The sequence below is a fragment of the Bos taurus genome, chromosome 25 (genome assembly GCF_002263795.3).
Source record: "Bos taurus isolate L1 Dominette 01449 registration number 42190680 breed Hereford chromosome 25, ARS-UCD2.0, whole genome shotgun sequence".
Classification (NCBI taxonomy): Eukaryota; Metazoa; Chordata; class Mammalia; order Artiodactyla; family Bovidae; genus Bos; species Bos taurus.
In genome coordinates this window covers 7,746,229-7,773,538 of record NC_037352.1, presented here as the reverse complement: position 1 = coordinate 7,773,538, position 27,310 = coordinate 7,746,229, and the positions used below count along the sequence as shown (strand labels likewise).

Here is a 27,310-nt window from a genome sequence, read left to right as displayed (position 1 = left end):
GCTGTGTGAGGTGCCTCCGGCCAGGTATGCGTTTGAAACTACGTGACCCCCCTCCCCGCCCCGCCCACAACACACACACACCCTCTCCCCAGCCTACGACTCCTTACCTCTGAATTCAACCTGACTTTAAAGGTAACTTAATTTTTTGCCTAGGTGCCGGCAGTTTGTTTCAGAGTACCCAGCTTTGAGATGATAACAAGGGCTTGGTAATAGAGGTTTGATGTAGAGGGTCTGGACAGGAAAGGGTCTTGCTTAAGCTTACATAGCGCAATCAGTGCTGGTGGTTCGAAGGCTCGTGGCCCAAGTGCTTGAAAGGGCAAAGTGTAAGAAGTATTCAGAGAGGGTCCTTAGCTATTTCGAGAGGGGGACAGACAGGCAGGAGTCAAAAAGAGGGCTTCTGAATGAAGGGGGTATTGAATGAGCTGTACTTATGTTGCTTTTAGCCAGAGATTTTGAGCTGCGGAAATGAACAGGGGCGCTAAGGAAGCGTTCCTACCGTGGGGTGCTGCACTCTGGTTGGTGGGAACTCTCACCGTGACTGGTACTCCCCTGTGAATAACAAGGGGCGGCCAGCAATTCATTGTGCCCTGAAAAAAATTGGTCTACAGGATGGCAAAAAGCAAAGTGGTGGAGATGCCGGCAGAAGGCACTTCCCACTGGGATTTCAGTGGCCACTAATGCGGGACAGGGCAGCGCATCCGCGGCCAGGCTGGGACTGTGTCTGACTCCAGCAAGGCAGTAACTTCATAGAGCTTTTGTCATGTGTCACTAAGCCAACTAGCCAGAGGAGTACATTGCCCGGGAGGATTTTGAATATTAAAAAAAGGGGTTTCTTTTTAGTGTCCTTTTTAAGTATCAGCCAATCAAGACAAAAACCCAATATTTATGTTGTCTTAGCACTTTTTTAAGTCTTTTGAACAGGAAGGAGAGCTGATCAGCATGGACCCCACTGCAGAGCGGATTTCTGGTGTAGAGCTGTGTCTCTGGGAAAGTAGTCATGTCCACAAGTTTCAAGGGCTTTTCTCTAAGACCAGAGAGTGTTGAGTGGGGGAAGAATTTTCAGAAGTCATGCCTGCTTTTAAGACTACTTTATTTTTTCAAGGAGTTTTTGGTTCTCATATCCAAGTTTGCGTTGGAAAAGTCACCCATAAAATCACTAATCTGCAAATTTACTGCCATTTCAAACTGGATCGCAGAGGTTGTAGTTTATTACTACTCATTCTATAAACTTACAAGTCTTGTTTCTTTCAAGTGGGTCTCTGTCCTGAATTTATTTTCCAGAAGGTACCTTGTCTTTGTAGGGCTTACGGTCGTCACCTTGTCCTGGTAGGCTTATGGCTGTCGACACCCTGTGAGCACCTACAGGTGAGATAGCCGCCCCTGTCTCAGGCAATCTCTGTCAGCCTTTCTTAAGCCTTCCCACTCCTCAAGTGTGCTCAGTTTATATATTGTACTTTAGGGTCGGGAAGAGCAAAAGAATACTTCCTATTAAAAAGGGAGAAGGGTGGGGTTGTGGTGATCCACTGTGCCTGGCTTCATAAGCCAGGCTCTGAGAATGACTCGCACCTGTTTGGTGTTCGCCTTGGTTCCCATAGACTCAGCAGCTGAAAGCTGTCAGGGCTCTGGTCAGCTTGAGGAGCTCTGCCCTTGAGGAGCATTGCTTTCCCACTGCTCCTAGGCAGGGTGGTTTCAAAGGAGCCGGGAGCCGGAGAGGCTGGTAAGATTGGCGCATTTCCCCTATCAACAGGTTAATTGGCTCTCCTCCTGCTCTGCTGTAAAGGGGTCGCATTTATTTATTTTTTTCTTGACTGACTCTGCACAGCCTTTGTATGTCTGCTGGAGAAAAACTGCCTAGGCCAAGTTATTTTTAAAATGTCTTGTTTTGAGCAGTTGGGAAAGTTCGGAAGGGCAGCGAGGGAAAAGATGGGGCGGGTATGGTGGCAGTTCATTGGGGTCGAGACCACATGTTTCCTTCCTGTGAGGCCTGTGCACGTTTTTTCAGGTTGGGAGGCAAACAGCATCGTGGAGGTGTGGCCTCTGTCGGGGCCTGGCCAGGAATGAATTTGCTCGGCAGTTTATTTACCCTCCAACTCAGAGGTAGTGCTGCAGGCCAGGGGGCTGCAGGAGGGACCCGCACTGGCCTCTGCCCTCTGGAGTACTTGAGAAGTGATAATCAGGGCTGTTCATGCCCCCTTGGAGTCAACAGGAAGTTTCCCCAAGGCCTGCCTCCTGCTCTGGGCTGGCTGGCACCAGTGTCGGTACCTCGATGTCTGCTCCCTGGTGAGACTCTGCTGCCCGTGTGAGCAGTCTGTTTCTGAGTGTCATCTTTGAGACTAATGGGGACAGACAGTTTCATTTTGTACTTTTGTACAAAACTTTTGTACCGCGCTCAGACCATTGCTATCAGGACACCAAGGTGGGAGCAAATGAATGAGTGTGGTCTACGGTTTCTGAAAAGAATTCGTCACTGACTGCTGTGTCTTTTTGTTTGGGGTGCCCCAGTGGTGGATTTCTTTTTCTTTCAAACCTGTGTGGGTAGATTTCACAGAGTTTCAAGTTACTTTTCTGCTGAAGCAGGTTTAGGAATAGAAAGTGAGTTGTCTTGTGTACATGCATCCCAACAGACTACACCTGGGCATTTTAGTCTAAAGCATGTTTCCTTTTCAGATAGCTCCGTGACAAGGCAAAAGTCAGATAACATGAGAATATAGGTTATCCCCTCACAGTAGCTTCAGTTGTAAAAGAACCCTACGAAGTGAGCATCAACTTGGAGAAACCAGGGGGGAAAAAAAAATGGAAGAATTTAGGCCAGACCTAGAAACATCTGACTGTGATGTGAGCCTGTCAAGTTTTGATGGGTTTGGAAGTTACTCACCACAGGCATTTACCCTCCTGATTCTGCCAGACTGTTGACTTAAGATAAACAAAAGATTGATCAAGTTTTATCACACGTATTGGGGAAGAAGTATATACCTTCATCTTGGCTTTTTTGGGGGTGGGAGTGCAGTCAGTTTTGTGGAAAGGGAGAAAGAAGCTGTTAACTCAAGGAAGGCAAGTGGAGTGAGAGCGAGTACAGGCTTAGTGCCAGGCCCGAGTCTGAGCGTGGACTTTGCCATTTAATTACTGTGTGACCTCAGCACGTTGCTTAAGCTCTCAGTTGTTGCATCCTGGAAAAGGAGGTCGGTGGGACCCTGCAGGGTGGTCCTGAGGGTGGAGGCATAAAGCACGTGTGCAGTGCTGGGCACGGAGTGGGGCGCTGTCGCGTTCAGTCACGGTGTGGTGATGGCGACAGGGTCGCACCTGGGCCGGCGACAGGCGCAGGTTAACCAGGCGCACAGGCGGGGCTGGTTGGCATTCGTGGTTCTGCAGTAATTATATCCTAACATGGATTAGGAAGCAAACTGACCAGCCTCGGTCCAAGCAGCATTGTTTATGAATGGGCTTGATGTTCCTAAGTAGATATTTAAACTTAATTATAGAATATTTTAAGAAAAGTGCAATGGGCTCAGGAGGAGAGGATGGTGGATTTGGTGCGGTGGGGCACTGCTGGTGACACCTGGGCAGCTTGGGGGCCTTCTGCTGAGGGTATTACTTAGCCATTATCCGGTATCCAGAATTGACATGGTTGCCAATCAGGTTTGTCGCAGGGAGGCCAGGTCACAGGAGTGTCCCAACCTGGGAGTTGGCCCTGAATTCTTGTCTCTAAATCCCACATCCTGTTACCAAGCCCTTTTGGTGTTCCACCCGCCAGGCCCCTGTTGCCTCATGCCGGGACTTTGCAATAGGCCTCTTAATGTTCCCTGCTTCCTCTCTTCCCCCCACGGCTGCCTGGTCCCCGCCCTGCTTAAAGGACTCAGGTGGGCTGCCTTCCTCATGCAGGTGATGGCTAGTTGCCCAGGCCTACCGATGGGATCCCTGACCCGGTTTGTGCTTCAGGCTCCAAGCGCACGCGCACACCTGCACTGCACAGGGTTCAGCCGTGGCTCTCAGGCCCTGCTCTTGCATGGGTAGTGTCTGCCTCTTCCTGACTGCACACGGCGCAGAGACCCCAGGAAAGAGGCTCAGAAGCCCGTCGTTCATTTCCCCAAACTTGTCTGGTGGTCTCAGGCACTAGCCTTGCATGAGAGCCATGTCTTTGACCTGTGGGATTGCCACTGTATCCTCATCTTCCTCACCCCAGGACTGTTCCTTTTCTGTTAAGTGTTTCTGTGGGAGACACTCATTCAGGAAACGGCGAAACAGTAGTACCGGAGGTGGCTGGCTGGCCAAGTCGGTGTGAAAGAGAATGCCGAAGCCATAAACCAATTTCGCTTTGATAGCTGCTAATTCAGTTTTATTGCTTTTAACGTTCAGTTGCTTCGATTGGCATTTTTGATCCTTTTGCCAGGAAAAAGTCCTTTTCCACACACAGGGCATCAATGAACCTTAATGATGTTTCCTTTTGAGTATTTTTGAGTTTGTTATTGTTTCTGTTTTTTTGCCTGAGTAGTTTGTAGCCTGGCTGCTTCTCCTTGATTTCCAAGGCAAAGGAACTTCGGAGACTGGCGTTGTAACATGGTTTTTCTTGACAATGTACTATGACAGTTAAATGTTAAAATGTCACCTGCTTCACAGACTTCTTGTTTTGAACTAATTTGGACTTAGGAAAGTTGGAGGAAGCAGGATTTTTAAGTGTCAGGCGTAGGCAAGAAAGTCAGTTATGCCATTCTGGTAGTAAGTTAACACACGACTCGGCTAATGAGAAGTCACATGTGTTGAAACCCTCTTGAAGAGAAGCAGGCCTACTTCTGAGCGTTGGTGGTGTGGACTTGGAAGTTGGCAGTGGAGGTAACTAGGAAGTTTGTCGTGTAGGGAAATACACCGACCTGGATAAGAGTGAGTGCTTCCAGAACTTAACGAAGATGCTGGTGTGAACTAGAAAGAGCCAGGGTGTGGGGATGAGGGGAAGGGGCGTCCTGGGGTCACAGCTTGGGGAGGAGTGTCACTGTCATTGGTGCTGGGCAGAGAAGACCCCCGACTGCAGGGCGCACTGTTTGCGTGCGCTGGCGGGGGCTGGTGCTGCCTGCTGCCCCTTCGGCTGGGGCCCCTGTTAGCACGGGCACAGCTGTTAGTGTTCACAGAGATGCCCGGGTGTCCTTCCAGGGAGGGCAGGTCACCCGATTGACCGGGGCTTTCTCTTACCCAATGTGAGTGAGCATGTGTCTGAGTCTCAGGGCGGTGGGTGGTTTGCCCTTCTTTTTGTGTCATTTGAGGGGTTTGGGTGGACTCCGGGAGTTGGTGATGGACAGGGAGGCCTGGTGTGCTGCAGTTCATGGGGTCGCAGAGTCGCACATGACTGAACTGGGAACCTAAATGATAAAGAGGGAAGTTCCCTTCCTTGTGCAACCACAACAGTTCCACGTGCTTCTCCCGCCTGGCATAGGATATTTGAAACCCAGGCCGGCCCGTCCTCCCTGGGCGAGGGATGCCAGTGACTGGTTTCCCTGAGGTCCTGCTACTGGGAGGGCAGCATCCCGTGCGAGGTGCCAGCACCAGAATATCGACCAGGGGAAGGTCTGACTCGTGCAGTAAGTTGTTAAACTGGCCTGTGCTTGGGAGAGGGGTTGTGTGAGATTGTTGGGGTGATCTGTGATGCAGAGCACCGTCACATCCAGGGCGTGACTCCAGGTGTCTGGGTGGCAGTCTGACCTCGTGGCTCCCTCCCACCACCCCCTTTATGGTGCTTTCAGAAGGACTTGAGGGGGCTTTTCTCTAGGGTATATAGGCTGAGCAAACTAGGCTTATGCACCTAGAATTGCAAGTACATTTCATCAATATGACTTTGGGGAATAAATTACGTTTCAAGGCTCTTAATTGACCCTGTGCAATTGCGGTTTTCAAACAAGCACCTGTAATAGTCTTTAGCCTGTTACATGGTTAGATCTCCAGCTCCTCCTCTGAAATAGTGAAGGGCAGGTAGTTTTCTTTTTCTGATTGAAGTAGAGTTGGTAGTAGGTAATTTGGAAGTGCTTGCTTCTTAGAGTTGGTAGTTTGTCAGCTTGGAGGAGAAACTATTCAGTCAAACAAATTGGGTGTGAATTGGTTAAAGACATTCCTCAATCCCTAACCTCAGTTCCTCTTCTATAACCATCATAGATGGACCAGTAAGAGTTTTTACCCACGAATCTCAGCCTTTCCCTCCTGTCTTAAGCTTGTGCGGGCAGAGCAGATGGGGCTGGTGTGCCTGGCCCTCAGGATGTCCCCTAAGAAGCTGGTGGGTGAAGTTGCTGAGCTGAGCCCCATGCTTTGGGCAGTCGCCCTCCTCACACAGCTCTGAGTGACGTCCAGCCTGTGCTAGCCAGAGGGCTCCTCCTCTTTCTGAAGCACTCCAAGTCTCCTGCTGCTACTGATGAGGACAGATTAAACCTGTTTTCCTCCCAAGCCCCATGCTGCTGGAGAAGGCCGCTAAGGGTCTTGGGAGCAGGAGAGAGGATGCTCAGGGTGTCGCCTGCGTTGTGCAGTAAGGTGGCCACTGGCCACATGGTGGCAATCGCAGTCCTTCACTGACCAGCCACGCTGCAGGGCTTCGGTTGCCGCCCGTGGCCAATGCCACCACCCGGGACGAGCAGATACAGCATGTGTCTGTTCTGCAGAAAGTGTTCGTGGTCAGAGTTCACCTAAACAGTCTGGTTGGAGCCTTAGCTAGCCGTGTTTCTGGTAGCGTTAGTGTCACGTTGGGTGTTGGAAAGACACAGTGTGTCCTGGAAAAGCTAAATTAAAATGAGTGAATAAATAGTTCCTGGGCAAATGCTACAGAGCAGGCTTTCTTTGGTTATTTGTGGTGAAGATCCAGTTTGTTTGTCTTTTTTAAATTTCCAGTCCGCTTGTGGACAGTTTCTTTCTGTGTTTGGTAAGCAATACAGGGTAAACAAATTATTTAAGAAATGAAATTAAAATGCATATACAGAATGCACACCCCACATCATTACTAAAAGTCACATTTCAGCAGTTATCACTTAGAACAAACACATAGGAAGAAAGACTGGCAGAAGTTCTATATGTCCACTGAAAGTGTGTAGAGGCCATTCGTATGCGGAGCTGTGCTGTGCCCCTGTGACTTTGTCATGCCCCTGTGGTAACTAAACAGTTTGGTGTGAAATAGCAGTTCCCCATATTAAAAGCTTACTTGCGCACTTGGAAGGAATGCCACATATACGACTGGTCTTGTTTGTTTTGTTTTGATAATTTTGGCTGTGCTGGGTCTTCATTTGCCTTGCTGTACAGGCTTTTCTCTGGTTGTGGCGCGTGGGGCCGGCTCTCCAGTTGCGGGTTTTCAGGGTTCTCACTGCGCTAGCTTCTCCTGGGGAGCACAGGTCTAGGGCGCTTGGCCTTCAGTAGTTGCAGCACGTGGGCTCAGTTGGGACTTGCAGGCTCTAGAGCACAGGCTCAGTAGTTGGGGCGCCCGGGCTTAGTTGCTCCTCCACGTATGGGATCTTCCCAGACCAGGGATAGCACCTGTGTCTCCTGCATTGGCAGGCGGATTCTTTACCATTGAACCACCAGGGAAGCCCACTGACTAGTTTTCAAAGTAACAAGTAATCTTGCTCCTTGGGGGCCACCCTTGCTCCTCGGGGAGCGTGTTGGTTCAGGCCATCTCGATGCCTGTTTTACCAGCCGTAAATGGTGTGCCCGTGAGTCTGGGGCTGTGGAGGTGTGCGTCGGGAGCCGTGTGGGCACATGGCGCACTCTCCAGTTTGACGGTGGGTAACTGGCCCGTGCTCGGATGTGTCAGCAAAGTCAGGTCGCTGAAAAGTCTCCTCCCTTGCTTCTCGTTTCGGTGAGGCCTGAAGACGGCACCAGCCTGCAGGCTCCTGCAAAGGCGCCCTTGGTCCTCCCCACCCCACTTTTTGCTGGGTCTCTCTGAGCACCAGGCCTGCTCCTGAGTCCGCCGCACCCTGAGCCTGCTGCAGGGCTTCTGTCCTCAGATAGAGGACCCTCCCGACTGGCGGTGCCATGCTGGCCGCCCCCTGCACTTGAGTGAGGGCTCCTGGTGAACATGTGCAGGGAGGGCTGGCCTAAAGGGGTGGGTCAGTAGAAGCATGAGGGTGTTGTGCTCAGGCGGGAGGTGGCGAACAGCACCGTGGCTTGGGACCTAGCGGGAGAGGATCTGTGGCCCCAGAATCGTGGCCCAGAGAGTCTGTCCTGATCCCCTGGAAGCTGTGACCACTACTGCCTGACAGGGTGCTTCGCAGGTGTGGTTAAGTTCAGGATCCCTGCATGGGGAGATGTTGTTCAGTCACAGAGTTGTGTCTGACTCTTTGTGAACCCATGGACTGCAGCACGCCAGGCCTGCCTGTCCATCACCATCTCCCCGAGTTTGCGCAGACTCATGTCCATTGAGTTCATGAGGCCATCCGACCATTTCATCCTCTGTCGCCCCCTTCTCCTCCTGCCGTGTTTCTTTCCTGGCATCAGGGTTTTTTCCGGTGAGTCTATTCTTCGCATCAGATGGCCAAAGCATTGGAGCTTCAGCTTCAGCCCTTCCAGTGAATATTCAGGTTGATTTCCTTTGGCGTTGACTGGGTGGGGAGGTGATCCAGTGTTAGCCAGGTGGCCCCAGGGTGATCACAGGGCCCTCCTTCCCCTGAGAAAGAGGCTCGATGTGACGTGATGTGAGAGGCCGCTGCTGTCTTGAGGATGGGTAAGGAACCCAGGAGAAGCAGGAGGAGACCAGGAAGCAGGTCCCGCCTCCAGAAGGAACCTTGCCTTGCGGATACATTGATTGGAGCCCAGGGAGGCCCATTGTGGACTTCTGACCTCCAAAGCTGAAAGGATAAGTGTGTGCTGTTTAAGCCAGTGAGACTGTGGCGATGTGTTGAGCTGCCGGGAAACAGGTCAGGGTCCAGGGAGCGGATGAGATGCGGCAGGCAGGTGTCCTGGAAGCTGCACAGAGGCTGGGAGAGCATGGCCGCCCCTCCCGGGGCGAGGCCACTGGACGTGGGGGCTGTGCCCGCGTCCGCTTATTGGCTCCTTCCCACAGCTCTGACATAGAGGCAGCAGCATCCCCATTTCACCCCTGAGCAAAACAGAGGTGCTGAGCACACTCCACAGCCTACCAGGGCTTGGTGGCAGTGGCAGGCTTTGAATCAAGCCAGCCGGTGGCACAGAAATTTGCATCTCGTCACATTCAGCAGACACTTGGTCATGACGTCGTGGTCATCCCCCTGCTGCCCTCTCCAACGGTTCCTGTCTCCCCGCCCAAAGTTGCAGGCTGCAGGTGGGCTCCTTAGGTCGGAAGGTTTTTGTGTGGTTCACCACATGCTTTGAATGTAGAAGGCAGCTCACTGCAGAGTCAGCTGGGGCCGCCTTCTGCTTGAGCACGTGGAGTCTGGTGGGTGGCAGAGGGAGACTCGAGATGTTTCTGAAGGTAGATACCTGCCTTCCTCACTGAATCAGGTCCTCAGTAACGTGAGCCTGAGCCAAAGTGAATCACCCTAAACAAACCATTCAGGGCTCTGGGCGTCTGGAGAGATTTAAACTTGAGAAGGCGGGGAACCTTGTCTGCCAGGGCTCAGGGCACAGACCGCAGCTCTGTGGAGCCACAGGTTGGAGCCCCCGAAGCCGCTCATCCACCCCAGTCCTCCGGTCAGCTCACCCACACAGCCCTGCCTCCGCTCGTGAGCAGATGAGGCTCCTCCAGCCACGCAGATGGCACCATCCCGGCTGTCCCCCCACTCTGTCTCCAAGCTGTAGCCACTTGAATTCGTCTCCTCAGTGCCGCCTGAACCATCTGTTTCTTAAGGCAGCAGCTTTCACCAGGTGGAAAGAAGACAGGGTCGGAGGGGCCAGAGCCGGGTTCCTCAGCAGGCAGGGGCTGAGAGGCCAGCCAGACCCCTCACTCCTGACATCCAGCTAGCAGCGTGGGGGCGTATCCTGCAGGTCCTCCTGCTGGGCCTCTTTTCCTGACAGTTTTAAAGGTTTTAAACACAAGATGGATACACACATACTGCTAGTATGTTCACCGCTGGGTTGGCCAAATTGCGACCTTGAAGCACGTGGTTTGGGGGTGTCTGGAGAAGGTGGAGATAAGCGAGGTAACTCAGGGGCATCCTCGTTAAGACCCAGAACACAAATGATCCGTAGAGGTGACTTGTTCCACCTCAAGGCATGTGGCGGGCAGTGATCCAGACACTGCCCCTCGGGGTCCGGACTGGTGGTGGCCGTGGGCTCCTGCCAGACGCCCAGGTCATGGGCGTGGTGATGTTATAGGCAGGGTCCCCAGGAGCTGTTAACAGTCCTCAGAATTCTCCTCTAGGTGGTCACTGCTTACCCCGAGGGCTCGGGGAAGGAGTGAGAATCACAGATCCGAGAGTTTTCTGTGATAGCCAGTATTTTCTTGGGAATCAGAGGTTATTATCTAAAATCTTAATTTCTCTTTTGATGAAGTTCAGTCCTATACTTTTTAAGGGCTGCTGTTCTTAAAATATTGCTTTCATTGTGGCTGTGTTATTGGAGGGCTCGTGGTCATGTGATTTTGCTTTAGAGCAGACTGATGATTACACCCCTCACTCCAGAGGCCAAGAGACCCAAGTCTCTGGGAGGGTGAAGTGATTGAAGACTCAGCTCTCCAGTCTCACCAGATCTGTTCAGGGGCACGTAGCACCCGTGGCCCGCTGCTTCACAGCGGTGGATGGTCTCCATCGTCACAGACAGTTCTAGTGGCCAGTTGCTGCTCCAGATCCAGCCTGTGAACTGGTTTTGGGAGACTGCCTTGGCGCGGATTGCTCAGAGTAACAGAAAACCAAGCATTTTCTTCTGTAGAAAACCCAGGCAGAGGGATCTGCAGACTGACTCCCCTGAGCGCCTGTTCGCCCTTCGCCTCAGATCTCTACTTCAGGCGCTGGCCCGGGTGCTTGACACAGAGGAAGAGGGGATCAGGTGTCAGCCGGAGGGGAGTCCGCGGGATCTAGATGGCCCCGGAAACACACAGTTAATGGGGAGAGAGAGGGATGGCCGCCACAGAGGTGCGGAGCCCGGGCTCTGAGCGGGGAGGGGCTAGGGTGTGAGCTCTGGCGACTCGAGGCAAGAGTGGCAGCGGTCTGGCTTTGGGTGGACGGAGGCAGAGCCCTCTCTGCTTCTTGCCCGGGCGCGTGGATCGAGCTGTGTTTCTCTGCTCTCCCCCGTTCGTCTCTGAGGCCAGCGGCATTCTGTTCTCTCCACCGTGAGCCGCCGTTACTACCAGATAACTGAACGCACTGCGTTTTTATGTTTTAGTTTCAGTAGGCCAGGAAGGGCCACCGTGCTCGGTGCCACTTAACCTTCATTTTACCTGCTTTGGGAACTATTGTAAAGGTTAGATTTGCATCTGCCTGTCTGCAAGTCTCTGAAAAAATGTCAGTCGTCACCACAAAATTTAAAATAACGAGTTATATTGATGATTCCCATCCGTCACAATTTAAACCACCCGTTTAAAGCATCCAATTTACTGTGACAGTCAGCACAAATTTTGAACATTTCTGTTACCCGCTAAAGAAGTCCTGTATTCAGCCCCAGGCAGCCCCCGGTCTGCCCTCCCCTGCCTGTTGTGGACGTTGTGTAGCCGCCTCACACTTCGTGTGGCCTCTGGCGTCTGGCTCCTTTCTGTAGCACGAGAGGGAAGGATCAGCGTGCTGTCTGCTGTCCCTTTTTATTGCTCAATAGTATTCCGTCCTGTGGAGCCTCGCTGTGATTTGTGTGGGATCAGAAGATGTGCAGGCTCTCATGATTCTGTCATCTGTAAGAGGTTTTATTCAGTGTTTTTAAAAGGGACTTGGAACTTTGTTGAGGATGTGATTCACCACCGAATCTAATCAGCCGGGTGGTGCGAGGTGGGGGTGTATCAGTGTCAGTGGAGGGCTGTCAGCAGCAGTAGAGCTGCATGGCGGCACTTCGTAGGTTTCTCCCGCGCACAGCTCTGTGAGTTGCTGACAGTCCACTGGCGCTGACACGGGAGGCCACCTGGCCCGTGGGCTGCGAAGGAAGATGGTGGCAGGTGGGTGAGCGAGGCTGGAGCACACCCCTGTGGGCTTCTCCCCGCCTGCTGGTGCTGTCCTCACAAAGCGAAGGGGCCAGGAGGCAGACCAGCACCGGGCGTCGGGCAACACAGGGCCCCCTTGCTGCACCCTCCTCACTGCTGGAGCTCCGCGGGGAGGGGCCTGGGGTGCAGGGTCGCTCGGGTGGCAGACATCCACCAGGCGGCCTGGTCTCGGGGCTGTCACTGCTGAGAACCCCAGAGAGCTGCTGGGTAGGTGGGTTATATCATCATTTGCCAGGTTAGAAATGAAAAATTAGTTATTCATTTAGAATAAATCAGTATGTGGTAGCACATTTAATACAGTGGGTTTTTTTGGCCATGCAGCACAGCCGTGGGATATCAGTTCCCCGACTAGAGCCTCTGGCAGTGAGAGCACAGAGTCCTAGCCACCGGCTTGCCAGGGGACACCCACACGTGCAGGAGATGCTTTCCAAAACGAAGTTTAATGAGGAATGGCATTGTTCATACATTTTGCAGATTCATTGTCAGGCTTGATAGGAGTCAGCTGGATTTTCATATCTGCTTTTGCTGACAGCTGCAATGTAAATTTTACTGGAGATATAAAGAAACCCAGTCTTAAAAAGGTATATACTTACAGAGGTACAGCCTTGTCAGGTAATTGTGGCAGTTCGTTCATACTACACCACAGTTTGGTAGCAGCTTAGGTTCATTGCAACATGCACTTTGAAAACTCTGAGTTAACTTTTCATGCTCTATTACATTAAAACTCATTGGTTTGTCTTGAACTTTGAATGCTGCATTTCTAATACCATTCATTGGTCATTTGAAAATTCTGATTCACAGTTTACAGACCTTTTAAATGTTGGTGTATTTCACTGTACAGTTACATTAAAAAGTCCTTAAAACATCACATTTTCATTCAGGCCATCACTGTTACCTAATTGGGAGCAGGGTTGTAGTTAAATCTCCAGAAAGCTCATGGCACAAAGAGTGGTGACTTTCTATCTATATGTTAGAGTCACCACTACTTGGCAGGTGAATATGAAAGTCACTCAGTCATGTCCAACTCTTCGAGACCCCATGGACTACACAGTCCATGTAATTCTCCAGGCCAGAACACCGGAGTTGGTAGCTGTTCCCTCCTCCAGGGGATCTTCCTGACCCAGGGATCGAACCCAGGTCTCCCACATTGCAGGCAGAGTCTTTACCAGCTCAGCCACCAGGGAAACCCAAGAATCCTGGAGTGGGTAGCCTATCCCTTCTCCAGGGGATCTTCCCGACCCAGGAATTGAACCGGGGTTTCCTGCATTGCAGTTGGTTTCTTTCCCAGATGAGCTACGGGGAAGCCCGCCCAGTGAAGATGGTTGGATGATAATTAGCGACTGGCAGCCGAGTTGTCCACAGCAGCTAATTCCAGGTTCAGGCAGTGTTGGGTGGTCCCCCGCAATGGGAAATTGTCCTGTGGTCCCACACACACACTTAAAAATATGTAGAATGTATTTTTATGGATACATAAAAATGTATAGGTTCCATTAAGATGAACAGATATTCTGTGAGAATTCAAGGAGAGGACAATTAAGTAGAAATAATTTGTAATTTTGATTATTTTGCTTCCTGCTCCTTCCTCATGGCCAGCATTCTACTTCCTATTCTCTTTGGGTCTTTCCCCTCACTTTCTCCGTTTTCCAGTGGCTTGTGTGGAACACTTGGAGGAACTCTGAATTTAAACATAGCTTTTGAAACAGCACACCTTATTTATGTACCCGAGTTCACGGGAGCAGAGTGTGTATCTGACCTCCCGTTTTCCTGGCTTCTTGACGTACCCGACTCCCTCTCCCCCCCGAGAAAAGGAGCTGTGCTGCAGTCATTTATGTGCACGACCGCCCGCGGGTCCTGGGGTGGAAAGACTCAGACCTGCGTCTTTTGTGCTCTGTTTTCTTTTCCCATGTGGATCAAGTTCTGAACTCATAACCCAAGGCGGTGTTTATTTAGAGAGTTGGTAAGTCACTTTCTTCTCCTTGCCCTACAGGTGTTTTCCCCTTGGTTTTACATATAGTGAGCTTGGCGGCTGGGTGTTGCAGCTCGGGGCAGGTCTGTGTGTGCCCCCTGGCCCGGCGGGGCCCGGAGCAGCCCCTCACGCCTAGCTGCCCGTGTGTCTCTGTGCAGTCTGGTCATCTTGCAGAATCGTACAGCTTGTAACCTGATCAGTAGTTCGTTGCTTTTTATTGCTGGGCTCTATTCCACAGAGGGACATCTGGGTTGTCTCCAGTTTTTGGCAGTTACAAATGAAGCCACTATAAATACCCGTGTTCAGGCTTTTGTGTGAACATGAGTCTTCCTTTCTCTAGAGGAAGGTGTCGAGTTGTTGGGTGAGGCGTGCTCCGTGGGGAACTGCCCACCTGCTTGCTGTCCGTGTGCCTGGGTCCTCTGCACCGCCGCCTCGGCCTCGCCAGAGGTTTCATCTCAGTCATCTTATAGGTGGCAGTCGTTTTAATTCACAGATATCTGATAGCTCAGGCATACATCTTTTTGCTTATTTGCCATCCTTGTACCCTGTTTCACATGTCTGCTTAAGTATTGGGCTTTTTAAAATTCTTATTACTGTCAAGTTTGGGGAGCTCTTTACGTATTCAGTGTAAGTCCTTTGTCAGGTGGTCTGCAAATACTTTCTCCCAACCTGTAGCTTGTCTGTTTTTTCCCTTAATGGTGTCTTTACAGAAAAGTCCATTTTATCAAAATTCTCTTATTGATCTTGCCTTTTGGTGTTATGTCTAACAATTCTTTACTGGGTATCACATGATTACTTTTTAAAGTTTAAATGTTTGTTCACCTAAGGTCCATTATGAGTTAGTATTTGAAGGTGCGAGGTTGCAGTTTATTTTTGCCTATGAACGTCCAACTGTTTCTTTACTGTGTGTTGAAAAGACTGTCTTTTTTCCTCTGAATTACTTGCACCTTTGTCAAGAATCAGGCAGTAATGTTGAAGTGGGCGTTTTTGTGGACTCTCCTGTTGTGTTCTGAGTCTACCCCTTTGCTAACACAGCTCCGTCTCAGCTACTGGAGCAACTCAACTTATCCTTTCAGAATTGTTTCCCTTACTGTGCTGGAATTTGACTGGAATCGTGTATCAACATACCAATTGATTTGGGGAGAACTGAGGTCTTCACCCCGCCTTCCAGCCCCTGAACGTGGTCCGTCTTCTGCTCTGGTGACTTTACGTGGGAAACTAGTCTTCCTCCCACTTTCTTTTGGCACTAGTTTTTTTAGAAGGTCTTGGATGTGAGTGTTCCTTGATAGTCTGGGTGGGCCCCCCAAAAAGTAGGGTCAAGCCTGAGTGGTAGTCCAATGGCATCAATGTGGGGAGAAAAAAAACATCAACCAGAAACAGCTTGGTCCTCCGTCCCAGACTGTTCTGTTTGTGGCTTTATACCAATAAAGGAACTCCCCTGACATGGGCTGTGCTTGACTGGCTTGTTAAAGTTTTAATTAGCACAGTCAGAGTATGTATTTTAAAATCTCTCCTCTGCTTCTGACCTCATTCTTCAGTCCCCGGATTTCCTTGTCTCTGTGAGTAGAAAATGCAGGCGTTTAAGGGCGGGTGTTGCTGTCTGCCCAGGTGTGCAAGGCTGACCCCCATGGTCACAGATAAGGGAGGCAGTCCCTCTGTGTGGGTCTGCTGGAGGAGCCCCTCCGCCTCTGCCCAGAAGGGCAGCTCCGCGCCCCTTCCTGCCTGCTGCAGCCTGGCTGGTGTGCTCAGGCTGCAGGCTGTGTTCTGCTCGTGCCTTTTCTCTGTACTGTGGGGTTACAGAGAGTCCTGGACAAGACTGAGCAACCCAACTGAACTGTAAAGGCATGTGTACTTGCTGAGGCGACAGGAGGGCAAGCAAGGCTCCGTCCAAGGGGTGAACACTGTGTACTTAATGCACGAGGGGTGTTGCTCTGCCCACACGCACTGCTTTCTCCCCTAAGGACTTCCTGCCCAGAGTCCTCTCTGGGTGGACATTCTCCCTTAATAGTCTTGCTTTCTTTAAAACTACACGAATGTGGGGTGAGTTCACACACACAAATAAATTTTATAGATAAATGGGTTTTTCAAACACCACAATGGATTTTTTTTTTTTTTTAATTTTTGGCTGTACTGGGTCTTTGTCGCTGCGCAGGCTTTTCTTTAGCTGTAGTCACGGGCTTCTCACTGTGGCAGCCTCTCTCGTTGCAGAGCTCCCAGGCTCGTGGGCTCAGTAGTTGAGGCGCACGGGCTTAGTTGCTCCCAAGCACGTGGGGTTTTCCCCGACCAGAGATGGAACCCGTGTCTCCTGCATTGGCAGGTAGATTCTTTACCACTGCACCTCCAGGGAAGCCCCAGAATGTTTATTTCTAGAGAAATAGCGCAGGAAGTAGAGCATTTACACCTGCCTCAGGTGTTTAGCTTCAGTTGGGAAAGAATCCGCCTGCAGTGCAAGAGACCTCAGATCAAGTCCTGGGTTGGGAAGATCTGCTGGAGAAGGGATAGGCTACCCACTCCAGGATTCTTAGGCTTCCCCTGTGGCTCAGCTGGTAAAGAATCCGCCTGCAATGCGGGAGACCTGGGTTGGATCCCTCAGTCAGAAGATCCCCTGGAGAAGGGAACGGCTACCCACTCCCGTGTTCTGGCCTGGAGAATTCCATGGACTGTATAGTCCGTGGGGTCGCAGAGAGATGGACGCGACCTTCACTTTTACTTTCAGGCGTTCAGTGCACACAGCAGTTGCAGGCAGAGCCCTCGGGACGGCTGTGCTCTCTGAAACTGGTTTGTCCCCATGCAGAATGGCCTGTTTCTATTCAGTTCTTGTGCCCTCCTCCCCCAAACAGTGCAGGTTTATTGAGATATTCCATATACCCTGCAATTCATCAGTTTTTAATAAACGTATTCACCCATCACTGCAGTCGGTTTATGTTGCCTAAGAGGAACCCTGTGCCCCTCAGCCATCGCCCTTCCGGTCTCCCTCCCAGCTCTGGGCAGCCACTGTTCTGCCTTCTAACTCTGGAAATCACTCTTCTGGACACCTGATATAAACGAATGGAGCCACACCACATATGGCCCTTAGAATTAATGAACACTTGTGTTTTATAAGGTTTTCTCTGTGAAGTATGCTGAAGTGTAAGAAACATGCTTGTGTACAATTTGGGGCATGTATGCTAGTTTTCTGAGAATAGGTGTCTAGAAATGACATTCTGAGTTATGACTTTGGCTTTCATAAATATCACCTTTGGGGAGAATGATTTGACTGTAAGTTTAGACTCTAGCCACTTGGCACCCATTTTATGATATGAGACCCTCCGCATCTGTGGGCATCTCCAGTATTTTTCACTGTTGATGTGGTAGTTGGAAAGGGGTGTCCTGTTAATTAGGGGGGTTGGGCGTACTTGTTACTTGTATTTCTTCGGGACCTCTCCTTGGCTGCAGTTGGCTTGTGTTGTCTTGGCTTCAGCATCTCGTGAACCCTCTGGCTGCTGTGGGCTGCTCGTAGTCTTCCTCCGTCCTGGAGCGTCCACATCGTGCCCCCTCCGCTGGGCTTGTTGGCGCTTGTTTTCCTCTCCGGCAACCGGACAGCCCTACGCAGTAGAGCAGATGAGACCGGACATGTAAGAAAGCAGCTGGGACGTAATTATAGGTTCCTCAGTTGGGCTGGGTGCACGCCCCTCTCTGAGCCTGGCCAGTGTCCACACCAGTCTGCAGTCGTGGTTTGTGGGGCAGACATGATGGCGGGTTAGCACGGTCCTCCAGAGAACAGACAATTTTTGCATAATGAAGCCAAACGGAGAGCCCCAAACAAATAATCTTATTTAAGGAACACAAGTTTATCCGTGGCCTTCCTTGGGGCTTTATTTTCCTATCACTGATGTAAATCTGAATTATTTAAGAGTGTGGAGCCCGCTGTTGGACTTCAGCACACTGCTTCTGCTTGGAACTTTCAGGCTCTCCGCAAGGCAGGAGCTGAGAAGCCCCGGTTTAGCAGGGAGTGGGCTTTCAGCTCCCTTCACGGAGCCAGAGCGCATAAAAATTAAACCCAGAGCACGTGTTAACACAACTTAGTGTTGATCAAGTCACGGTCTCACTGTTAACATGGCCAAAGGAAGTCCAGAATCGCTGGAGGCTGCCCTGCCCGGGGACCAGGGCACGAGAGCACAGAAGCACGTGTTCTCTCGCACACACACGAGAGCACAGAAGCTCTTGCACACGCACACACACACGAGAGCACAGAAGCTCTCATGCACACATGCACACACACGAGAGCACAGAAGCACGCTCTCTCTCACAAACACCCACACGAGAGCACAGAAGCACGCGCGCGCACACACACGCGTGCGCGCGCACACACGAGAGCACAGAAGCTCTCTCTCTCACACACACACACACACAAGAGCACAGAAGTTCTCTCTCACACACACACACACACACACTCTCTCTCTCTCTCATGAGAGCACAGAAGCGCTCTCTCTATCACACACACACACACATGCACACTCCCCACTTCCTCCCAGGATCAGCTACGGACGGATGCCTGGGCCCGCGGTGGTTGGACAGGCTCAGTCAGATGGCTGCCTGGGGCTGGCAGCCAGGTCCAGACCCGGGACCTCTCAGTCCTGACCCCCCTATTCCGAGTGTCACGTGCTTCCGGGCCACAGGTGGTTCCTCTTGGGACGGGTGCTTGTGTGCACTCGGGCATTTTCAAGGCCCTGCCCGCCCTCTGCCCAAACCTCACCGCCCACTTCCTCCCATCCCCTCCCACTGCCTGGCTCCTGTTCACTGTGGAGCCTGGCAGGTGCTTCTCGGGACCTCTGCCCGGCCGGCCCCGTCTCTGGCCCCGGCCTGTGTGTCTGTCTGCCCTTCTGTCACCTTAGCCCTTGTGTCCAGGACCTGCTTATCAGTTCTCCCCACCACCCGGCCCAGCCTGCTTTTGACACATCTCGACGTTTGCTGGGAGAGGGACTAACCTCTGTGAGAGGAGGGCAGCCTGCTTTGCCTCCCAGGTGGGTCGTGTGTGCAGACCAGTGTCAGGAAGGGAGTCCACCCCCTGAGGGGATGGAGAGCCTGCTGGTGTGATAGTGGATTCGAAATGACTTTTTTGAAGTGTAGTCAAAGTTTTCCATTTCTAGGAGGTTTCACAGAGGGAGGGAGGGCGTTTCCTCACAGCCCACGGGCACTGTGGTCCTTGTCCGACTGGGCCGGGATGGGGCGAGCTTGTTGGCAGAGCCTGAGGGCTCTGCTGCCTGGTCGGCACTGGCTCCTTCCCGCCCAGCGGTTGCCGGGGTCGTGAGAGCAGACAGCTCAGACTGGCCATCCCGCCCCATGTCTGTGTCCTTGGTGACCTCCATGTTCTGCCCAAGGATGCGTCCTCTGCCTCTTCCCCGTCTGTGCGAGGCCTGGCTCGCCCCGAGACTCCCCCAGGGGGACCGGAGTTGACACCGAGCAGAGTTCTCCCACAGAATTGTAGGTTTTGTAGGAGTGTCCGGAATTGTTTCCCAACACCCAGGAGGTTCTGGCTTCTTGGGGAGTGTGACAGCTGACACCTGTGGGTCTCTGCTTTTGTGGAAGCCTTATCAGACCCCCTCCTCCCCATCCTCTGCTGGCAGCGGGGCCCCAGGTGTTGCCTGCCCCCCACCCCCACTCCCCACCACGCCTTCCTCTAACCAGCCTAGCCTCTCAGCCGGGCTCAGCAGGAGTGGTTCATCTTCTGTCTCTCACCATTGAGTTATTAGTTGCTTCTTTGAGCTCAGAGCCAGGGGTTTTGTGGATCAGAAGCTTTGGAAATCTAGTGTGTCTGAATTCTTGAGAGAAAGTGATGGAGCTGGAACAGGATGTGTATGCACACCTCTGTTGGGACCTGTGCAAAACTCTACTTCTGCACCACTTTGCCTTTTGAAGGTGATCATCTCAGTTGATGGTTGCTTGATTATGTGTCTGGGCCTGATAACTGTGGGCAGCTTTAAAAAGAGAATGCTGAGCGAGAGCTCCTGGAGGTTCTATGCAGTCACTCTGATGTGGCTGAGAGAACCCTGCCCTCCCCTCCCCCCACCCCAGCAGATTCTGCTGCAGAGCCATGCAGACATGGCGGGGAACTGCGCACTTGGACCAGAAGGTGACTCGCAAGCCCAGAGGGGGCCTCATGACTCCGAGAGGAGAGGAGGGGGACCAAGCAGAAGCCTGGGGGCTCTGACCTGGAAGTTAGGGTGGACTGGTGGGGTGGGGCTTAAGCTGGGCTGGTAAGGCTCTGCTTGACCCATTCAAGGAGCCGTTCATGTCAAGGTCACCGTGGTGTCTGTGGCCCTCCACTTACCCTGTCTGCCCTTTTTAAACCGAGTCATGGGTTTTGCTCACGGGGTTGTATCACTAGTTGGGATTTTGAGGAGAAGTTTGCAGGGATGGGGGCGTTCCTGAGCGGAGAGCGACTCTGAGGCATGGCTGGACCCTTGTGGCGCAACTAGCTCCTGGGGGCAGCACATGGACTTGGTTGGAAGGCCGTGAGGTGTTATTGGGATTGTTTGGTCCCCTCTCCCCAACCTTTTTGGGAGAAGTTTGTGAAGTGATGGAAGATGTCAAGGCCATCAAAGTGGAATTTTCTGTTTTTCTCCTCCTGGAGTGAGATTCAGGCCCTAAATCGGGACCACCTCATTTCCATAGCAATTGGCCGGCTCTGGGTTGTGACATCACAGAGGTCTGAGAAGAGTAAAGCTGGATATAGATAGGCACAGGGAGCCCCAGTAAAAAAGGAGGAGATACAGGCTTTGTAACTAAACAGGGGACCCTTTTGTGTTTCTAAAGTCACTCTTTTAAAAAGGTATTTTGTGCCATATGGGTATATTAAAATTTGCCACTGATACTATCACAGTGCTGTTGTCAAAAGGCCTACTAATCATGAGTAATGGAAATGGTCTGTTGTATTTCTGGGCATCATGTGTATATTTCAGAATGATAATCACCCCCTTCCCCTCCCTGACACTTAAGTGTACCGGAGACTTGGTCTGTATATTTGAGGCATTCTTTTTTGTCAGTGGTGTTTCTAATCGTCGTGTCGTCGCTCATATTTGGCCGAATGAGAGTTAACATATCTGGGAAAATTCCAGCTGAGCAAGATAAGAAATTCAGAACAGGATCAGTTTATATGGTGATAAATAAACATAAATGCCAATCTTGCACTTCTTCCTTGATGATATAGATAGCCTTATCATTTAGGATATTTCTGGAAGCCTAGTTCAGATTGTGATATCAGGCACTTCCATCATTTAATTCTGGTCCAGGGATTTACTGTGTCTTAATTAAATTATTAATCCTTTTGTTGAACTAACTCGTTTATGAGGAGCTTATTTTAACTGGATACAGTCCCTTAGGAGCTAGACTTGAGTTGCCGACCTTTTCTCCAAGGGTCCCGTGCCAGTTGGTTGGGAGGGCCTGTTGCTGACAGTTTCCCCATGTACGTCATGGGCCAGCCAGGGGCCTTTTCTGCAGTTTGACAGCCACCGGCCTGGAGCACTGTCACCATGCCTGTGAAGTGTGGAAAATTGGTCAGCCCAGCAGGAATGTGTACTATGTACAAGATGGGACGGTGCTCAGGAGAACCTCATTCTAACTGTGGAACCCTACCCGCCTTGCCTTTAGGAGCCAACTTCAGAGAAACTTGTCGTTTTTGCACGTGTGCACTATAAACCATGCTTTAAAGCTCTTCTAAAGACCTGAGGAACTAAAGTCAAAGTACCAGGCACATGTCAAGCAAATGGCTTCAAGATTCCTAGTGCATTCATGTGACGGGGGTGTGTGTGTCTGTGGGGGAGTCACTCTACTGCTTCAGAACCTCGTGCTAGTTTGTGTTCTAGTCCGTGTTTGTTTATTGGTGTAAAGGGCAATAAGAATTTATATAGTCTTATTCCAACAAAACTTTTATCTCTTTTATAGCTATGATGATAGATATGGCATCTTCATTTTTAAAAATGTAATAGTATTAACTCAGAACCTCATATAGGTACACTGAGAACCTTTAGTTCCCCGATCAGGGATTGAACGTGGGCCCTGGGCAGCAAAGGTGTGAGTGCTAACCACTGGGCTGCCAGGGAATTCCCCGAGAACCTTAAAAAAAAAAACCTGCTGTATAATACTCCATTGGTGGAATGTGCTGTTTATTTCATAGGCCTTTGTAGGATTTTTCCTCAAAATATTTTTTGATGGTTTGAGGTAATTTAGGAGGGTAAATGTAGAAATTTCAGTCAAAGTACATTTTTAGCATATATGGCTCAAGCTAGATAAGCAACGGGAAAAGGAATTTCTACTTTCCTTCTTACTTTCCAGTTTTTTTGTCAGGGTGTCATGATTGGGGGGCCAGTTTAAAAATTGTGTTTTCATAAACAGCTTTTATTGATACCCTGACAAAATTAATTAAATGTATATATTGATATTTAGTGGCTCAGCTGGTAAAGAATCTGCCTGCAATGTGGGAGACCTGGGTTTGACCCCTGGGTTGGGAAGATCCCCTGGGGAAGGGAAAGGCTACCCAATCCAGTATTCTGGCTTGGAGAATTCCATGGACTATACATGCATCGCAAAGAGTCGGATATGACTGACTTTCACTTTGGGCTTCCCTGGTGGCTCTGCCTGTAATGTGAGACATCTAGGTTCAATCTCTGGTTCGGGAAGGTCCCCTGGAGATCCTTCTTGGCAACCCACTCCAGTGTTCTTGCCTGGAAAATTACATGGATGAAGGAACCTGGTGGGCTCCAGTCCATTGGGTCGCAAAGAGTCAGACACATCTGAGCAACATCACTGGTTTATTGATATTTAATAAAACAAAAACATCAAGACTGGCAGTGGTCTAAATTTGGGTGGTAATACCTGTTTCTTGGCTTCCAAGAAACTCTAAGGTGTGTTTTGAGATACTCAAGGAAAAAAAGGACGGTTTATATTCAGGAATTATTTGAGAAATGTAACCTGAAGTTGAGGTCTGGAACTTGCCTAGAGGAGAAAGGGAAGGGTGCTGTCCATGGTGCTGAATCAGACCCACTGCTTGTTGGAGTGGTGGGAAGGCTCTGAAATACTGAAGTCCAAATACACAGCTATGTAGCTACTTTAAAAAAACCACATCTCCTGTTTGTAGCTGGTATTCTTAGTTTCTGTTGGAGTGTTTGAATTGCCAGGGAAAGCTGACCATACAAGGAAACACAGAACATCATTAGTTGCAGTAAACTGTTCTATATGCCAGAAGGACAGGATTAAATTAAAAGTATGGCCATTTTGACCAGTCAATCAAGTCAAAGTAGTCAGAGTCACTCAGTCGTGTCCGACTCCATGGACTGCAGCCTGCAAGATTCCTCTGTCCATCAGATTTTCCAGGCAAGAATACTGGAATGGGTTGCCATTTCCTTCTCCAGCGCATGAAAGTGAAAAGTGAAAGTGGCCCTCAACCCAGTGCATTTCAACTAAGGTGTCATCTACCACCTCCTTAACGTTTATCAGACACTTGAATAAGTAACGTCCAGCCACTCCTTGGAGATGGTTCCCTTTTTCAGACACTGGGCTGCTGAAGGGCTCAGGAGCCTCGTGGTCCTGGGCTCTATTACTAGAGCCTTTACAACCTTCCAGAACCTCCGTGTCCCCCTTTTCCTCACTCCTTTCATCCTCCGTAGGTTCTTAGAGGCTATTTAAATCCTAATTCCTGCCAGAAGTTTAAAAAAATTTTTTTTCTTTTAAACCATGGCCCTGTGTCTCAAAGAAGATTGTACTTAATGAATGAAGAGGGATGGGAGTGTTACAGTTGGAGTTTACACTTCATATTTGCCAGTCATTAGTTAAAAGTTTTAAATCCTCGCTTCTGATTTTATATAAATGTTTTCCAGGCCAGCCTTCAGCAAGCATTCTGCTAGTCTCAAGATCCTTTGTAGGATCTTTGTCCATTTCCATCCTCCCAGGGATCCCCTTTTCAAATTCCCCACACCCCAAAATGCCATTCCTGTTCTCTGGTATGGATACATACTTTATATGATTGAAGTGTCCAGTAACAGTTTAGAATGAGCTTGCTGTTTTAAGGCACATGTATCCATGATGGAAGATTCTAACGTATGCTGTTTTAAACCCCCCACCCCCAAACAATATTTTCTCTAGGATTGAGTTTGAATGAGTAGAAACCTTTTTCAAAATAAATTTCATTGAAAATTCAGCAGAGTATTGTGTGTTCAGAACCCACTTAGCATTTTGAACGGAACAAAAGTTTGTTTCGCAAACATACCAGTAAGTATCTTTTGGGTTAGAGCACAATTATTTGGCGTGGTTGGAGCTTACTAGTGACTGGAAGTCGTCCAGAGTACACATATGTTTCTGTTTACTTGATGCAAGCCAGGAAGGTAAAAATCGTGGAATTTCTTTGTTTCTTTCAAAGCTGGAGATACAGATGACCCACCGAGAATTACCCAAAACCCTGTAATCAACGGGAATGTGGCCATGAGTGACGGGCACAGCAACACGGAGGAGGACATGGAGGACGGTGAGTACCCGGGCTTCGTCTCCTCGTGCCGGGCAAAAAGCGGTCGGAAGCAGACACCTCTTCCGTGAGGACTGTTGAGTCTCTTTAAGAGTAGCTAGTTTTCAGGAAGTTGTATCTGAGCAAAATTTAGGAACCTGGTTTGGTTTTGAATTTCACGATTGCCCGCAAATGTCAAGGTAAGTTGATTCTCCCCAGCCTAGGCGAGGAGGTGGAAATACAGAAGTCTGTAATTGACGGGTATTTGCTCAGGCCTGCAGTTAATTTTCCAGCCACTCCTAGTACTCAGAACAAGTACCTTACTGTCCTTTCCTTTCCGTCTGCAGCACGCTACTTCTAGACACTGGAACGTGGCTTCCCATTGCACTCCTACTGTAGCAAGTGTATCAGTTGTAGCTGATGACCCCTCCCCCCTCCGGTTAGGTTCGAAAACCAGAATTGAGCTTTGGGCTTCATCCCCCAGACTGACTTTTGGTCTTTTATCTTCTCTGCACAAAGTATACACATTTGTACATGCATGGGCATTTTGGGCCTAGGGAAGCACTTTCTCTCGAGGCTATTTCTTCGTTATGCCTTATCAGACGGGTGTGACCTGTGCGTTTGCCAGGTCAACCCCACGAGAAGGTAGCAGCCAATAGTCACTTTATGCGGCCCCCCGGAGTCTTGCAGTGTAATATGAAACCGTGTTCTGTCAAAAGCGTGTCCATCAATCCTCATGAGGGTTGTGTCCTTCCCAGGGGTGTAACGGGGCAGTTGAAAGAAACCGTCAGTCACGGGCTGCACCACCAGAAGGACTGCTGTTCAGACCTCCTGCCAAAAGCTCAGCCTCCATGAGAAACTGCAGCCGTAGTTGAGAGTTCTCTCACAGTGCGCTTTACCCCTGGCAGCGGGCTGAGGCCATATCTGAGGAAGGTAAAGAGGCGTGGTCTGACCCGCTGCTTTGTTACCTGTGGAGTGCGCTTTCCACCGCAGACGAGAGGGCGACGGTGTGGGGTGGCCCCCCGGCTGCGGGGGCCCTTTGGTTCCATCGCAGACCCTGGAGAGGCCAGCAGTGGTTCAGAGAGCGCCGTGGGGAAGGCCCGAGGCAGGGGTCGATGGTAGCCTCTCCCAGAGCAGGGAGCCGCCCCAGCCAGCCAGAGCCCTGCCCTCAGCTGCTTCCACAGTGCAGGCTCGTCCTGGCGTCGCCCCAGGTGTCCTTGGGGAGGGAGGGCTCGGGAGGAGGCGCAGGTGTGGATCCAGGCACAGGCTTCCGAGGCCTCCATGGCCTTTTGGTGGGTCCTTCTTGCTCAGAAAGGGCCGTCCTGTACTTTTTAGGTTGCTGTGTTATCCCCTCCTCCCCCCGAGTCGTGACAGCTCCATATGTCTCTCATAGTGGCTAGAAGTCTCCCGGGGGCCCCAGATTGCCTCACCTGAGAACCAGTGTAAGGAGAGCACAGTGTACACAACACCCCTTCCTTTTAGGCCAATTGTACTAAATTGTTAGTAGTCAGTGATGGCGTTACGGAACCTAAAAGCAGAATGCTCCTACTGTGAATTATCAGCTGGAAAAAGCACTTTACAGGACAAAGTAGCAGTGGTCTTCAATACCCTTTGTTCCTGGTCTTCTCAAAGGCCCAGGGGCAGGAGAGTGAAAAGATGGTATCTGTGGGGTGGGGGGCCGCGGTGATAGTTATTTTGAACCATTTAATGGCAGAAATGTGCGTGTGAAATTGTTCAGAAATCTGCAGAAAGTGAGAGGAGTGCTGGGTTAAGCACGTGTCTTTACTGAGTATTTGTGAGCCGTTAGCCTCCTAACATGTTTCTCTGAAAGCCCTTTTTGTTGTTGATGATTCCCCAAGCCTCTGACACGCTAGCACCCTTTTTTCCCGAGTCTCCTTTGGCGGCATAATGTAGGGAGGGCACACGGTGTGGGGAACCGCAGGGTAGGAGCCTCAGTCCGCACAGAGACGCCTTCGTGGCAGGGAGGCTCTTACACGGCAGTTGAGTGGCTGACAGCAGTGGTGGGAGAAATATCCAGTTGAGGTAGAGGGATTGTAGATACAGGTGGTTGGTGCCCGTGGGGGATAGTTGTTTTTGTTTTTGTTTTCATGGGGGGGGGGTGATTAACTGGGATGTGCAGAGATTGGTATTAGAACGAATAATTGAGGTTTGATACAGCTTCTGCCAGAGTGCCCTTTGGGGGAACCTCAGGCCCACCTTTTGGGGGACCAGGTTTTCTACCAGGATATGTGAGGGCAACAGGCGGCACAAGCTCGCCGACAGACGCTGGCAAGGGCCAGTCAGTGCCCCGTGGTGCTCAGGCAGGTCAGAGTCTATTTGGATGAGGCACTAATCCGGCAGGGTAGGAGGTAGTCTTTATAATCCCAAGTGTACCACTTTTACCCACAAGGGTTTCACTTTGAAGCCATTGCAGATAGAGAAAGCTGCATAAATAGTCCATGGAGTCCTGGGTACCTTCCACCCGTTTTCTCTCCTACCTCCTCAGAGGACGGTCACCAGGCCAGCCCTGTCCGCCAGAGAGAGAGGGGCTTCCTGTCTGCCTGTCTGCCGCTCTGCTGTACCCCGCCTGTCTGGACCTGCTGGTACTTAGTACAGGTTCTCAGCTGCTCCATTAGCGGGAAGAGCTTGGGGGGCAGCTGTGCTCTGGTCTCGGCCACCAATGCCATGGGTACAAAGGGCTTGAAGACGGGGTGGTGACATTTTTATTCACATGAAATCTCACATCAAACCTCCTGATTAGCATATTTTGGAAGATAATCCTGTGCCTTGGGCGTGAGGCAGCATCTCACATCTG

General features: G+C 50.6%; 2 protein-coding genes and 1 long non-coding RNA gene across 6 annotated transcripts in view; 1 reads left to right on the top strand and 2 right to left on the bottom strand.

The window, feature by feature from the left end:
* ABAT (4-aminobutyrate aminotransferase) overlaps positions 1 to 27,310 on the bottom strand; it is a 235,783-nt gene that overhangs the window by 13,801 nt on the left and 194,672 nt on the right. The window lies entirely within an intron of this gene.
* Positions 1 to 27,310, top strand: part of USP7 (ubiquitin specific peptidase 7) — a 53,826-nt gene that overhangs the window by 1,498 nt on the left and 25,018 nt on the right. Inside the window, exons 1-2 of one of the 3 annotated variants that reach the window (XM_059881540.1) lie at positions 20,088 to 20,133; positions 24,415 to 24,519. In XM_059881540.1, the coding sequence (XP_059737523.1) occupies positions 20,103 to 20,133; positions 24,415 to 24,519 (136 nt within the window). In that variant the 5' untranslated portion in view covers positions 20,088 to 20,102. Of the gene's footprint in view, positions 1 to 20,087; positions 20,134 to 24,414; positions 24,520 to 25,268; positions 25,429 to 27,310 lie in introns of those variants that run through there. The other 2 variants (XM_024985414.2, XM_005224667.5) reach the window with 2 other exon arrangements.
* LOC112444343 (uncharacterized) lies at positions 12,330 to 20,060 on the bottom strand. Of its 2 annotated transcripts, XR_009492823.1 has the most exons (3): positions 19,740 to 20,060; positions 17,417 to 17,605; positions 12,330 to 12,604 (listed from the first exon to the last, which is right to left on the bottom strand). It is a non-coding gene; the product is annotated as an uncharacterized lncRNA (long non-coding RNA). The 2 variants fall into 2 exon arrangements; XR_003032675.2 differs by lacking the exon at positions 12,330 to 12,604 and having other exon boundaries at positions 17,296 to 17,605.